The following is a 16810-nucleotide window of genomic DNA, read 5'->3' on the forward strand; positions in this document are numbered from 1 at the left end:
AACACGAGGGACTAATAAAAATGATCTGAAGACTGAGCCACATAAAAGAAGAAGAATGTACAAAGAAACTGCAAGTCAGTAAAATATATAGGCAATGAATCCATGGGTTTTGAAAATGTACATGTTATTTCTTGAAACAAGAGCAGATCTAACACTCTCCATAGATACTTTTTTCTCTACTAAAAATGCTGATTCACTGATAGGTAAAATGTTTTGTGGACACATTAATCTTAACAAATCTTGGAGCACAACAAAGGTTCAAATAATGTCCTCCAGGCCTTCCTCATCAGTTATCTGCCCTTCAGTTTTCTTGATAGACTCTGTGAAGAATTACATTCACTCTGTATTGAGCCAAAACCATGTTAGCTCCAATATCACATATTAAATCTAATATCATATACTAGCTGTATCACCACTGAAATTTTCTCTGCCATTGGTTCCATTGATGAAGATGGATTTATGTTGCCCATTTATTAGACTGAATTCAGAATACAAATTAATCAATACTGATCAGTCCCTATGTTTCTAATGAAAAATATGACATGGGGATGGTGAGTGATGGCAAAAAACTGTGCCTATCATGTTTTCCTTAGTATTTTTCATTCTGACTGGAGGTTTTCTCTGCTCCAAGTAAAGAGGCTGCAGTTTCTTTTGATCAAATTGATGAAAAACATCTTACCAGATGGTATTATTTAACACTGAAAGACTTCTTGCTGTGTTGGAACACAGATTTCAGACTCTTTGGAATTCCTTGCTTTTCTAGTGCCGTCTTCCAGGCATAGCTGCTATAGGTGCAGCATTTGTCTCTATCACAGTTCTGAGCAGAAGGTTTGGTGGACTTTTACACCCTGTTTATAGGGCTTATGGTGCTTTCCCCATATTTTAAGAATCTTATTAAAAATTCCTTATGTTAATTTTATCAATTAATAACCTGACTAGAAAGTTCTGTGTCTGGAGATGGTGGTCATGTAGTGTCAATGTTGAGTCTGTCCACAATGGTCCATATATTGAGTGGGAAGTGGAGATCACTTTTCCAGAAGCTACTCTTTTAGGAAGGTATAGGTATAGAAATATACACCTTTCAGATATGTATACATTAATATATATACACATATATATATACAGATAAAGGTATATAGATAAACAAGTGGTGTTGAGGTAGTATGTTCTATGTCCCAGAAAAGAAAGATCTATAAAAGGACGCAGTCTTAACATTATTTTAAAAAAATCCCTTAAAAAATTCACTGTTGATAATCATACACCATAATCAACCAACACTGTTCATCAGGTAAATGGAAATACTATTATCTAAAATGCTTAAGTGCAAAAGTAATGCTTGTAAAGTCTCCTGTATAAGGTCATCAGAATATGTCAATAAGCTATATTATTACAAAATTACTTTCCTGTTAAACACTTTCAAAAGATAGTTACAATGTTCACCTGAAAGACTCGTGTCTTCTACACAGAAAAAAAAGGAGCAACATAATTATTTCACACAATATCTAAAGACATTGTCTGATTCTATTTGATCCATTTGTATATTACTCTTTCTTAGCTTGAGATGCAAAAGATGATTGTGCTCTGCCACAAAAATCCACAAGAGTGGACCCAGAAGAGTCCATGTACCTTTTTATACTTTTTGATGGATGGGCTTCTTATGGTGTAATAACAAAATTAGTGTATAGTACAGGGACATTAAAAAGAACAAAACCAAACATGCAAAAAGAAAAAAAAAATCAAAACAAATTGCTTAAAAGGAAAGAATTTACTCTAGTTATCTATTTTTATGTTAGGTTTCCAGCGATGCCAGGATACATTTATGGGAATTAATGATCTATATGATTAAATGACCTCATTTCGTCCTATTTAGTGACAATATCTTATCAACAGTAGGATGGAATACTGAAATAATTTCTAAGAAATATCTTGGCTTTACTGTAGAGAATGTAATGAATTATTTTTAAAGCTGTGAAAAGAAGATTTGTCATATAAAAATAACAGTTTAAGAATTAAAATTGACCACATGTTAAGACGTTGAACTACTTGAAAGTGACTAAGAAAGCACAAGGTGTATTTTCATAAAATTAGCACATGCAATTAAATGTATATATTTAGATTTGCTAAATAGATATAGTTCTGATTTCTTAACAGGAAGAGAAATCATACTACTCAAGGATGAAGGAACTCTACATGTTTGAAAACTGAAACAACTTAAGTTAACTGTGTTATCTTTTGAAGTGATACTTTTGTTAGAACTGAGCTAGTAGTAAAATTATCCAACATTATAATGTAGCAACTTGTGTTTTCAGGCAATTTACAGACATTACTTAATCATTACAATGTATTTGTGACATGGTTACATTTGTTTATCTACACCTTCACCCAGAGACTATGAACTGCGATATTAATTAATTTACCCAAGGGCACAAATGGAATCCATATCACATTTAGATTAAAATTCTCCTCTTTTCAGCTCATTGTTAGGTATGCACATCACTATGCAATTTTCTCCCTCTTTAATTCAGTTTGCTATTATATTAGTAATGGAACTGCAAATTGTAATACAGCAAGTGTTAACTCTTTTCAAAAATAACTGATCATTTCTACAGATAACTCCTGATTCACTGTGAATTTTTTTGATCATTTGACTGATGATGTAAAAGAACCACTGCTATTCACAGCATTTTATTAGAGTCAATAGAATGAAACTCATAATTTCTACTGTATGTGTCCATTACATAAACTTCATTGTTCCAGATGATATGCACACACTGAGAATTATAACAAAAATTAATTGGATAAGAAAAAGTTTACAGCCTGACTTTTCTTTAAAGAAAGAGGCACAAACGATCTACTAAGACAATGTCACAACAATTTTCTTTTCTATCACTGACACGCAGTGCATGAAAGACATCTCCTCTCACATCTGTGAAAGAAGGTGCAGAATGCTTCTGTTTAAAAATCCGCTATGGGTAAAAGTTTTAGCAACAAGAGTTAAACACGTAAGAATCTCAGAAGAACAAAGGAGATAATGTCCCTGTTAATGTTTTCTTACAACCCTTATTCAGTGAAACTTGACATGCTTACATTTGCCCCAATGAAGCAACAAACTTGAAAGCATCACCATACCTTTGAAGATATCGCTCAGTATTGTCTTCAGTTCCCAACTCAGTGGAATACCACCCTCAAAGAATTTAAGGATCTCTTGATATTAACTATACTAAAGTGCTCTTTAAATCAGTTGTTCCAGTTGAGAAGGATGGTTGGAGACCTGTATTTCAGTACTCTGACATTTCTAGGTTTTACTGATCACCATCAGTATCTTTGAAACACCACAGTACAGTATAAAATTAATTTTTCTGATGTTATTTTTCATATTAACAATGACCTTATAAACGCATGTCAAAACAAAAACCTTTTCATGATTTATCAGTATTTTCTCATCTATATTTATGAATGAACTTAGCAGTTGCAATATCTCTACCACAGGCTTTTTTTGCCACAATGTTTAATAAAAATGGAAAAAGCTGACGATCCAAGTCAAAGGATTTTTATGGTCAGGAATTCTTAGCCCAGCCTCTTCTATATTTTCTTAGTCAATACACAATGATATGCAAAATCCCAAATTAAACAGAGTATATATAATTAGCAAAACAAAAATCTCCAACGTTATATATCTTTCTCCCTTAATTTTGATTCGTCTTTTTACTTTGTTCTTATTTCACTGGCCACCTGGCCTGATCCATCTTAGATGTCCCTTATATCCTCTACCATATCTTCCACCCTTATACAATACTTTGAATACTTAAAATGCCACAAAGTACACATGCTCAGGCTACCAGAATGAGGTCATACAAACATTAAAGCAGTGTTCAGTTCTTTTAGGTATAAGTAATTTGACTAGCAGAATAGGATTTCAAAGACCAAGATTTTGTATGTTTGCTCAATTTCTACATTTTGCTGCCTAAAACCTACATTTTCTGAAAGAACGTGTTGCTATAAGGTGTTGTTGCCTGTGTATTTTGGTGCTAAAAAAAATCTCCGGAGCAGTTAATTAGGGGTGAGATAAGAAAGGGTTTATTTGCCAAGGCTAAGATGGTATACGACACGCGCACCGGCCGTGCCTGAGAGGTTACATTTTATAACATTATCCATCCAATCCCAGATGTGTCCACCCTTTGGCCCTTCCTCTGGTCCACCCCGGGCCCTCCCCCTGAGAATTGGGTCTGGGGTCTTTTTGGGACCCCTTACTTCCTCATCTTCAGCCTCGTCAGAGCACAAAGGGTACATGATCACCTAATTTTTGACTGTATTCTGTGGTTTAGGCCCTGATACGCTGTTCTCCAAACAGTCTGGGCCTTTGCCTTGACAAAAGACTAAACACTGCTACTGAATTCAGGGGTAGGTTTGATATGGGAGGCACAGAATGGGGTAAGAGGGTTAGGGAATGTGTAAACAAGGGAAAGGAACAAGGTAAAAAAGGGGTTTCTGCTTCTAAAACCTACCTATAAAATTTACAAGTTTTACAAATATTAGAAAAATAAAAAATCATTAGGGGCTTAAGGCATCAGTGTCTATACAAATAGGCACTAAATAATTAAAATCTCCAGTTCTGTCATATTTCTTTTGCAGGTTGTTTGAGTACTACAAGTGCTTTTTAATCTATGTGGCTTATTATTTAAAAGAATTCATTATGAAGAATTTTAAAAATAAGAGAAAAATTTATTTTTATTAGTCTGGATAACTAGCTCTGTACCTTTCAAAATGTAAGCAGAATGCTATCACTGTATAAGGCTTTATAGCACTGGAGTAGCAGATGTGGAAGTCACACAACCACACTATTCCAAACTAGCAATTGAATAAAAAGTATAAATACTTACCAAATGGGCAATTGCATTTGAAGCCCCTTATGTCCTCTTCACAGGTTCCTCCATTCCAACAGGGTCTGTCTAGACATTCATTCACATGAACAGAACACGTTTCTCCTGAAAGTTTGAATTAAAAAAAAAAAGAAAAAAGGCTGTGAGTTGTCATAGTCTATGTGCTGACCCCACTGGCCAAGGTACACTTACTGAGTACACAGGACTACTGATAGACATCCTGTATGTCAAGAATTTTTCTCCTTCATTGGTTACAAGACAGTCCATTTTGACAGGCAAAGTTGGAAGTGTGACAATCAGGAAAATAGAAGGCTTTCTTACTGAGGTTATGCATACTTCTGGAGTTTTTTCCATTATGCAAAATTACTGTATTCAAGTAATTTTTGTCCAGTTTTGTGAATAATTTTCTTTCATGTCTTTAAAAAAGAACTGTGAAGTATGACTGCATATGAAAATGTGGCCAACACTAATTTACACAGTGATGTGTAATGGTACAGTTCAGCCTATGTTCTAAAGCAAGTTGTCAGTCCTGTAATATTAGACATTTCTCTTTCTTTGTTTAATACAAAGAAGGAAGGTGATCAAATCACTAAAGAACACTTAATGAGGAAAAATGCAAATGAGAGAGGATGAAATAATTAAGAGCAAAGATGGTATAGTGAAATGTAGATTTGTAATATACAAAAGGGGTTGCTTTGATTTGTAACAGAAGAAGCTATTTCCAGCCACAGGAATATGGAGGCAAATCATGTTCAGTAGCTATGACAGGTCAGCAGTGTACAAAGCATGCTGAGCTTTCCGTGAACCGCAAAGCAGAAGATAAAAGGAAAAAAAAAGCCGAAATTCCTCTGAATTCTTTGCACTGTGGAAACTATTTGGTCTCCTATCTGCAGCACACATACATGCCCTCTCAGAGAATCATATGAATGAAGACAGTCAGCTATTAAAGTCTGTATTTTCTGAATCTACTAGATACAAAAGGCCACCGTTGGAGAAGCCCATAGTAACACCAAGATTCTCTTGCACACTTAAACTTATGACAGGGTGGTTTCTATTAGGGTTTTTTCCTACTTCTAAACATCTCTTCGTTTTCTGTAAGACTTCAAGATACATGGATGAAAACGGTGAGACAAAAGCATAGTCCAGGGAGAGTTCAGGTAACTCAGTAAACTAAAAAGCTATCTGCTAGGAGCAGCTGCTGAGTTCTGCTTAATGTATGCCATGGCAACAGTGAGGATTACAGATGGCAAGGACTGACCAAAATATAAATTCATTTCTCAGTTCTTAAATTTTTTAAAGAATTTTCTCTGAAGTGCTGATAAGGTAGTAGCGCTATGTGCAGTCTTTATGATCTCATTCTGATAATTTGCATTCCTTATGCTTTCTAGTTCAGGTCCCTGATTATGGTGGGTGTCTTTGAGGAAGATAAATAGAAATGCATTGGCATCTGTTTTCTTCTGGGTAGACAGGTGGAGAGTTTCCTCTAAAATTAATTATCTGGTCACAAGCCATGGGTAAGTTGAAGCATGTGCTAGAAAAACTCCTTGAAACACACTTTTTCACCTCCCTTGAATTGTTAAAGGTGTAAAGAAAATGCAATTTTAGGGGAAATGTTGGAATGAGATCATCCTCATTTACTGATGATATCCAAGGTTTGTTAACATCTTATTGCCTTTTTGTGAAGCTATCTCTGCTTTTTTTCTGAATCTGAGGCAGCAAAGGTATCTTATGAAACTGAAGAGTACCATAATTTTAATACATGACTGCAGCAGGTATAGCAACAATTCCTTGTGAACTGTTATCATCTATCTTCTTTGATTTTCATTTCTTTTGGGCATAGGAAATAGGGTATGGCATTCAGCAGGAAAATGAGTCAACTATATGCATAATTCTGACTACGGATCTATACTTTAAAACTGAGGTTTTAGGGTGAAATTCAGTTCCCTAAGTGTCAATACCTAATGCAATATAGGATGTCCTGTATTCAATCTTGAGAAAATAGTCCTTACGGGACAAAATGGACAATAAGCAGAGACAGTTGCAAAAGTTTTATAAAAGTTCAATAGAATGGTCATTCAGGCTGTAAATCCTGATGAGATGGTAGGAAATAAAACAAAGGAACAAAGACACAGAGAGTAGTGGAATATTCTGGAGTATTCTCAATAAAGAACAAAAAATTAGTCTGTAGTGGGCAAGGCGAACCCTTTGAGAAAATCAAAATCGAAATGGCACCTGATCAAAAGGTTAATTCTGTGGCTATGTTTTGACTGAACTATATGAAATGTTACAAGACCTGGGGAGTCCTGAGAGGATGATGAAATAATGAATGTTAGAGGTAAACTTGGGACATGAGATGAATGTTGGAGCTTTAGCTGTGTGAAGGAATAGTGGTAAAACCTAATTGTATGTAGAAAAGGTGAGAAAGGAGACAAAGCCATTTCCCTGTTTCAAGTTTGACAGGAAGTATAATGATTCTGTCAAAATGAGAAAAGATGCAGAAAAAGATAATTTATTTTCCATCTTCATTTGGAAAAATATAAATTTCTTCTATAATGTATAGCTAAGAAATTCTCACCAGTAGCATCAGAATCTGAATCTAATTTCTGATATGTTGCCACTAATCCCCATTATTTTAAGAGTTCAATGAGTACAGTGTTTCCGAGTGTATTAGTCTGTATTACACCACATCATAGATTAACAGTTTTAGTTCCAATTTAGACAATTAGTCCCAAATATCCAAAACAATGCTGTACAGTAGATATACATATGCTATACTTGTTTAACAGACAATGATCTGGTTTCAGGTATTTTGTTTTTATTACCTATGGCCATGCTACATGTGTATTAATTCCATTCTCCATTTAAGAGAAGAAGAAAATGGGGGCACAAATCCTTGCTCTGATTAAAAAGGCGCTGATTTTATGTGAGAGGCTGTTACCACATCAAAATTACTTCAGTTGACAAAGAAGCAATTACAAGCCACCTCATCTGAGTTATCAAACACTGAGAATACCTTTCTTATAACTAATGAATATATTTGTGAAAACCACTGCCTGATTTACAAGTTGTGCTAGCTAACAGTACTCACAGACTGATTTAGAAAGATAACCAAACTTTCTGAAATATTTTAGCTGTTAACACATTACACTGTTCACTTTTAATAATTCACTGTTTTTATTCCTGACAAACCTGCAGTATTTTTGACAGAAACAGCTAAGACTTTAGTCTCTGTGTATCTCTACTACCATTCCTTCAGCATCTCTTCTGTTTTATGTCTAATTTAGCTATCTAGCCACTGGAAAATGTACTATTTACAGATATGAAAAAATGATATTATTTTTCATCTAAAAGTTAACAGTGCAGTTTTGGTAATTCTGTACATCTCAGAAGAGGCTAGGAGAATAACATATTTTTCCTGTGAACCATGTTAAAACTTGGAGAAGCCTTCATGTTTTAGTGCAATTTCTGCCAATCAAATACACACGTAGTGAAAATAGAGGTAATTGCTTTTTGTGTACTGTAGACAATGATTAGCTCTTCTGATTATGTGTTATAACTTGGAGTGCCATTAAATTGATAGTTGCACCTGACAAAAGGCATATCTCAAAACTTCTTACAAACAGCTGCTATGGGAATTTAACAATTCATGTCCTCAGAGTACAAAGGTAATATATGGACAGTATTTAAAAAATATTTCAAGAGAGAATCAAAGAATCTATGAAGCTACTGTGAGATCATATTTTCTGAGTATCCAAGACATGAAAAAAGTTGGACAGATACAAAGAAGCCTTTTTGTTTTCAGTATGCAGCTCATCTCAACTACACATTTGAAATGTCTGATGAGAATATCCTTTTAACATCAGATAAAAATCATTAATTGGCTACAAATTATTTTCAACACAAAAATATGTTAATATAAATATTTTGTGGGCTTACACTTTTAAGGGTAGCATTAATACAACACATCTGAACATAATTACTAGTAAAATGTTATTTAATAAATCATAGCTCAAGGTCTGAGTTCTTAAACACTTTACAGGGATCATGTCACCAGATTCTGAAATACAAAGAGAATGTAAAAAATTACCACAAGCCAAATCTTCTACTATTAACTCTATAGCATATTTTATGCTGCGTAAAATTGCAGTGTTCTTAAAATATGTAACAGGAAATTATAGGAAAGTCTGTCACTCTTGCAAATTGCATTGCCTGATCTTTAGAAGCAACATTTTCTGCCAACACACTGATGATACACAAGACATTTTTTTACAGGAATACAAAAGCCTTGAGAAGAGCCTAAGGACTGAGTAAGTGGTAAGTGCATGCTAAAAAAAATAGCAGAGATGTTTTGTCCTCCACCAATATTACTGATATCACTTACTCTGTTTAAAATAATCATGCTATTTTAGCAAATGGAGAGATTCCAAAGTTCTCAGGTAAATATAACTGGAGATCAAAGGGTAAAAAAAAAAAACATTGCTTTTCATAAATCTAATGGATGAAGTCTCATTGAATTCACTTCAAAAGTGCAACTTTGTAAGATCATTATATTGAAAGTTTGCACCTTTCAGTGGTTCACACTTTATTTCTGCTTAACTTAAAGACATTAACTTCATACTTTATCCGAACTTGTGGAACTATTGTTGGATTTTGTATAATATTCACAAAACTGAGTTTTGTTTTGATATCAGAATAAGTTTAATTTCATACCATTCTCAAATAAAATATTCAGACATTAGAATAAAAACTAAATAATTTGAGAGATTATTTTCATAATGTAATACACATTATATTTAAAGTATCTATTATAAAGTGCCACCACTACTATAACATCTCTGTCTGAATCACAAAACACATGCAAAAATATAAAAATACAAAGTTTCTTTTAAATACTTTTTGTATCAACTTTTGTTTTTTAGGCAAAATGGAATATAAAGTTTGATGATGCAAAAGCAGACAGAATGACCACAATTAAGAAAAGGATGTTAAAGAATATATTTTTTAAATAAAACTCCTCACTTGAGGTTATATTCAAGACATAAAATGAATCTTTCTATTCCAAGATCAGATGAAAAGCAGGTGATTTAAAATTCTCCTTAATGTAAACTTAATGAAGTACTGTTGAAAAAAACCAAATCACCAAAAAACTGAACCACAAGGGTTTGTAAAGTTCAACTAGTATCCAAAGCATTAACAATTTATTTAAGGATTGTCTTTGCAACATTCCTGCCTTACTGTCCACATTTTGTAAAATGTGTATAAGTATAAAGCATTCCAATCATGTACCTGATAACAAAGTGTGTAATTTTGTTGCTTGCTAAGCAACATAAGTTATTCTGTTAGATAAGACAGGTATCACCCTGAGTAATGTTTCAGCTTACTTTGCAGAAAATGCAGTTATGAAAAAGCAAGACAGGTGTTCCAGGTGTGGCTTTTGTGAACTTGACAGATATTTCCCTTTCTCAACTTTGTTGTTCTACACACTTGATTGGTTTTTTTTTTCTTTTCTTCAAGATCTTTTCTGTGTAACATATTGTAGTAGTTAAAAATCCAAAACAAATTTAATTTTTATTTACCTCATGCAGTGTAATCCTTTCTGTGAACACTTATTACAGATTGAAAGCGATTTATATGAGGTGTTAAACCATTCCACTGGCTTAGCATCTATGAAAGAGTTTTAACTCAGAGAAAGCATGTGACTGTTCAAATCTAAACTGCCAAGAGTCCAGCTCATCTCTCTCCATGGGATTACATTGTACATCTGACAGGCAGGCTACACTGGCACAATGTGCCAGCAATAATCACTCTTCCCCAGAAGAAGCCAGCCAGAACTCCTTCAGAAGCTGCACTGCCCAATGCCCTGAGCCACACACCCAGCCCAGGCTTGTTGTAAAACCAATTAATAACGTACTGAAAGTACCAACACTCAAATATTTGCATAGACGGACTTCAAATTTTACATGGACTTCTCCTGTGTATTTGTGGAATAAAAAAGCAAAAACAAAGCACAGAAATTTAACGAAATTGAAGGATTTCAAAAAGCCCTTATGACATTTTCCTCTTTTGGACAAAAAGAGGAATACTGACGAGCATCACATATAGCATATATTAATGTCAAACCCAAAAAGTCACTGGAAGACCTACATTAGTGATGAGTTTCAATACTGTTGTTACTTACACATGGCTAAAGCAATGATAGATCAATATCTTGCTATGTGGGATACAGTATATATTCAGAATAAAAATATTTCCCAAATTTAACTGTACGTTATATAGATACAAACCCTCAAGAGAAACCAATGAGGCAATATTGTCTATCTGCTTTGAGTTCTCAGTAGCTGCCTTCACATTTTTGTGGGCATCTAAACAGAAGAGTTTTAATGCAGGATGTGTTAGGATAAATACAGCTTTTTTTCCCCCTGAAAAATTCCAAGATCTTCCTTTAAACTAGAAATAAGCACAGTGGTATTTGTTTAGAAATACCAGTCATCATGAAAGCTGGAATTATTTGGTGCTGAACATTGATGTATTGAGATAGTTAACACAAAGATACAGAAAAAAGTATAGACTGGGAATTTTTCTGAAGGTGAGCAGCACTAGGTTATGTTTGAAAAACTGAACCAGAATTAGGTGATATACAGTCATCACTTAATCAAAAGTTAAAGAAGTTATTTTCTCAATTTTTATAATTGTATTCGAAACTTCCGAGTTTGAACATGGGTGAAATTCTCTTATAGGCAGTGGAGAGGGCACCAGGCATATACCAAATGTCTCCGTATTAAAGTTTCCATCACAAGTATCATTTACAGTTCGAAAGGAAAGACTGTGGTATATGATGTTACAAAGCATTTGTTTTTATTATGAAAATACCCAAGCCTTGCATTTTTTTATGAACTTGTTTTTAAAAAAAATCAAATCCATTGCACTGCCTAAGAGGTCCCTAGCTAATAGAACACAAAGTTTCTGAGGAATGTTGATAGACATCAGATTGATCAATCAACTAGACAAAGTAGATATGAGTTGTCTGTTTAACATTTTGCTTCTGAAATAAAAACTGATTCTAATGTTATATCAAAGAGAACACAGGGATTCATTTAATAGCAGGAGAGACATCAAGTCACCTCCTACCTAATAAGTGGGAAGTTATTTACAATATCTATGAATCCTAATACACAGAGTATGATAGTTCCACAAATACATACAGAGTACTGAGCAACAATAATTTCCATTTTACTCTTTAGCTTATTCAGCATTGCCTTTGCTATTTCATCTGAAAGTGAATTTACTATTTATGAAGAAAAATTAGGTACATCTGGATATGTTGGAATGCTGAATTACAGAGAAACAACATAACAAACACACACATACAAATGAGATAAGAATAAATGTGAGGTTTTTAGTATTACACTGGGATACTAATCACTGATTCATAACATGAAGTTATGACCAAACTTTAGATCTATTTTGTGCTGGAAAATATCCTAGGATCATAAACCATAGAGACTATGAAAAGAGAATTTCTATGGTACTGATAATATTTTTGTAAGTTTTTATTAATTGTTTACAGCTTAAAATCAGAATTTAATATATTCAGTACATGTGGTAATGAATTACAATTAATGAGTAATATTGTGACATTTTTCTTTAAATTTACTTTGGTGGAAATGCTATTATATAATACCTCATTGTGTGAGAAAATAAAGGGTTTTTTTTAAAAAAAGATTTTTTCAGTAATATGTAATTCATCATGGCTAGGCTTCATGAACGAAGATTTGGGAAGGGCTCCACCCACATTTGCTACAAACGCGCTGGTGGCTAAAAAGGCCAATATGAGATAGACAAGTCCTGTTGCAAAAGGCACAGCAGAAAGACTCCTTAGGTGGTATCGACAAGACACAATTCTTTCTGCCTTGTCTTTTCTCCTTGAGAGTGACCCTGTGTGCGTTCTCAAAACGAGCAGCAGCGTTATAGATGGTGTGTCTCCAGACCTCCCGACTGGAGGCCAGAGTAATATGTAATTATATCATTTATGTAAGCAAGTTGTGCCAGGGGAGCTTTAGAGTGGATATTTGGAAAAAATTCTTCAGTAGAAGGGTGTTCAGGTGCTGGAATAGGCTGCCCAGGAAAGTGGTTGAATCACCACCCCTGGAATCTGTTCAAAAGGTATGTGGATGTGGCACTTGGGGATAATGTTTAGCTGTGAACGTGGTGGTGGTATCTTAATATTTGGACCCAGTGATCTTAGAGATCTTTTTCAACTTCAATGATTATAAAATTCTATGATGCTATGATTTTTGGGTGCATCCCATCAGGGTTCATGGACAAATATGTATTCAGTTTGCCTAAGTATTTCCTCTCCTGAGTCTCATCCATCAAGGGGGTGTCTTCCTTGCTTCAGACTTTTTCTCTGGTTTCAGGTTGTTGGATTATTGAAGGACAGCCTCACCAGCACAGACTGAAGCAAAGGTGGCATTCAGCACCCAAACTTCTCCATGTCCAGTCTCATCAAGGTTCTATCTCATTGAGCAATGGGACTACATTCTCTCTTCTCTTCCCTTTGTCACATACATGCTTACAGAAGCCCTTCTTGGTGTATTTCACATTCTTGTCATACTCAACAGCATTTGGGCTTTGACTTTCCTAAACTAATTGCTGCATTCTCAGATAGTGTCTCTATTTCCTGCCGAGTTACCTGTCCTTGTTCCTGTCCTCTCTATGTTTCCTTTTTTGTGTTTGAATTTGGCTACGAGTTCCTTGATCATTCCTACAGGCCTCCTGGTATTTTTGCCTGCTCATTGAGATGAACTGCTCGTGATCTTAGTAGTCATAGACTTTCTTGGACCCTTCTTCTCTCTGGGGTTTTATCCTACAGGACTCTTCCAAGCAGATCTTATACCACACTCTATTGTAGAAGATATTTGGGTGGTTGAAGTTCCCCACGAAGTCCAGCAAAGTACAAAATAAGGGCTGAAATTTCAGCAGCAAAATGGAAATATATTATGTTAGATTTTGCACAGGTGAGCCAAGTATGTTTTCTTCACTTGTAGTCAGACGTAGTTGTGCTATCTTGCTGGAATTTAAGCCACTCCTGGGACATTCCTTTGTTTTGTTGCACATTTATTAATAAATAAGCATGAACAGGAAATAACACCTTTTAATAAATGTAATTCAAATTACAAAGAAATTATATACTCAAATTGAGGGCAACAAACCTGCCAGTGTATACTTCCATAAATGTAAATATATATATATAAAGGAACATAAACATACTCAAAATTAAAAATGTTAATGATAAAATGCTAAAAGCTAGCCAGAATGTATAATGAAAAAAGATCAGTAAAGTTATAATTACTTAATAGTTCAGCACTTTGGTAGTGACCCAGAAAGATCCAAATACATGTTGAACATCTCAGGGGTTTAACTGGGACAGACTAAATCTAGTACTACACGCACTGTCTGAATTGGAGCAAAAGCCCTCAGCAGTTTGAAAGAGTAAGCTGTAAATTAATGATTAGTTAGTACAAACGACACTATACATAATATACTATTTATTTTTGTCTTTGTTAGTGATAGCATATCATAGATTATCAACAGAGAAGCATTCAGCGCATTGATAACTGTGCTCAATGATATAGACTGAAGGCTGGAAATGCAACACTTCAGTATTGCTGGATACAAAATTATTTTCTGCCTCTCACATATAGTCTGAATATCAGTATTATTAACACAAAGCCAAAAATTAGTATAAAAAGGAGTCGTGTTATCAGTTTTGTAGGATTCGTCTAATGCAATACAGAAATTTACAGCCCATCTCTCCCTAGAAAAGATGTCTAAGACAGGCAGATGCCCTATCTCCAGCATATAGGAGTCACTCAAATATAGCTCTTTATATCCTACACATGCAGACGGATGATGCTACTGATCTCATTCCTCCTCATGCTTAGATTTTCCTGTTCCGTACCAAAGCATTTGTTCTTATTAGCCTATATATTACTAAAGCCATGATATAAGACTGCATAACTGTGAAAATAAAATAATACAATTAAAATTTTGTTTTGGAATTTGATAAATTTTTTTTGCTAACAGCAGCAAAGCTAAAGCTCAGAATTGTACGTTTAGTGAAGGGAAGGTCAGCTGAGGAACAATTAGGACACACAATCTAAGAATTTAAATGCTAATTCAGTTAAAACTCCTGTAAATCATACAACCATGAAAATATATGCATATTCATATATATATATACATCTCTGTTATTAAACAATTATATAAACATTGCTTACATAAAATGGGACATTCACATCTGTAATACAAGGCACTTCAAAAGATAAAACTTACCTTTGAACCCAGCAGTACAATGACAAGAAAAGTGGCCACTTAAATCCACACAAGTAGCTCCGTTTTTGCAAGGTGAACTTAAGCATTCATTAATTTCAACTTCACAGAAGGGACCTTCATATCCGGGCACACAATTACAACTGTAATTATGCAAGTTGTCCTGGCAGAATCCGTATTCAGAGCACTGATTTCCAATGCAATTGTCTATATCGAGTTCACAATATGTGCCACTGTAGCCAAGGGGACATATGCACCTGTTATTGAAATGAGAAAACAGGAGAGGAGAGGCAAGGTGAGGTGAGGAGAGATGAGGAGAGGGGAAAAGCACCCCCAGAATCACCAGCCTGGAATATAATGGTCCATAATAGCTATATTGTTAACAATATTCTCACTTTGAATCACTCACAGATGAAGCACTTTTTTTTTTCTATCTTTTTTCTTTACCTTTAGTTAGTCACTATGTAAACTCATTTCACATAGACTGTTAGCAATAATTAAATGAAGCCAAACAATATGGAAAATCTTAGCTATTTACATAGGAAAAACTAGTAGCTCTGTAACTTTTAATATTTAGCTTCAAATAAAAATATTAGAATAAAAAACTCTTATAAATATTCGCATTATGCATTTTAATTTTTTTTTCTGAAAAAATAATTAGTTACTTCCTACAATATCAGTATGAAGAAACAATATTAGATGCTGTTTGCTCTGGACACAAAAGCAGCATAAAACTGCTGTATCATTAGCAACAAAAGTTGCAATTGCTATCTAACCGAAAAAAAAGAGCATCTATAGAATTTTATAGAAATTGTTCAGGATTTTTTTCCCAAAATGTTGGATGAGATATAAATTGTTCAAGACTGGAGATGACTTTCTCATGTTTCTCTTTCTGCCTTTTTTTCATTTTAATGTGTGAATGAAAACAAATCTGGACTACCTCAGAGCTAACCCATATCTTGTAGAATTAGAAAATCCCTTGTACTTGGTAATATATTCTTTGATTGATCCTTTCCTTATCATGTACAGAGGTCTCCTCACACAGGAGGAGATAATTTTACAGTAATCTTACATCTTTTTAGTCCACGTAGATGCTATCTAGATGATGGAAAGAACTAACATGCTAAGGAAGCCTTGATTATAGTAATTTTCTCTATTGATTCATCTGGCAGAAAGAGTATTTTTTCCTTTATTTTTAACAGAAGGGATTGTTCATGCGGCTGTTTGCTTCTGTCCTGGTTTATTATCTCTGTATTTTTTATAGTAGACATATGGAAACTAAATCACTAGCTGTGAGCCCTGGAGTAAAGCTAACAGACACCAACTGTTAATGGGCTTTTAGTCCATGGACCAAAAGAGAGCTTGCTTGAAGTAATCCCTCCATATTTCATCTAGAGTGGTCATGAGTCTGAGAGACTGAAAAAAAGTTATTAAAATTATCAATGACTCAAAACAATTTCAGGGAAGGGAGTGGAGGGGGCAAATCAGGTTCTGTCAAGGTGGAATGGTGCTCTACCCTCATGCCCCACCTCCTTGAGAGCCTTTAGTGCAGCTGTCAGCCACTGACACACCTGAAACCCCATACCACACCCCCTGGA

General features: G+C 34.5%; 1 protein-coding gene across 1 annotated transcript in view; it reads right to left on the reverse strand.

Moving 5' to 3' along the window:
- The window catches only part of EYS (eyes shut homolog), a 671723-nt gene extending 655488 nt beyond the window's left edge, over positions 1-16235 (reverse strand). The window contains exons 1-3 of the mRNA XM_051778236.1: positions 16153-16235; positions 15216-15469; positions 4881-4985 (exon numbers count right to left, since the gene is read on the reverse strand). Of these exons, the coding sequence (XP_051634196.1) occupies positions 4881-4985; positions 15216-15469; positions 16153-16235 (442 nt within the window). The remainder of the gene's footprint in view (positions 1-4880; positions 4986-15215; positions 15470-16152) is intronic.
- Between the last annotated feature and the right edge of the window lie 575 nt (positions 16236-16810).

This window comes from Manacus candei, unplaced genomic scaffold, assembly GCF_025592945.1.
Source record: "Manacus candei isolate 608988 ecotype Guabito, Panama unplaced genomic scaffold, ASM2559294v1 h1tg000011l, whole genome shotgun sequence".
Taxonomy (NCBI): domain Eukaryota; kingdom Metazoa; phylum Chordata; class Aves; order Passeriformes; family Pipridae; genus Manacus; species Manacus candei.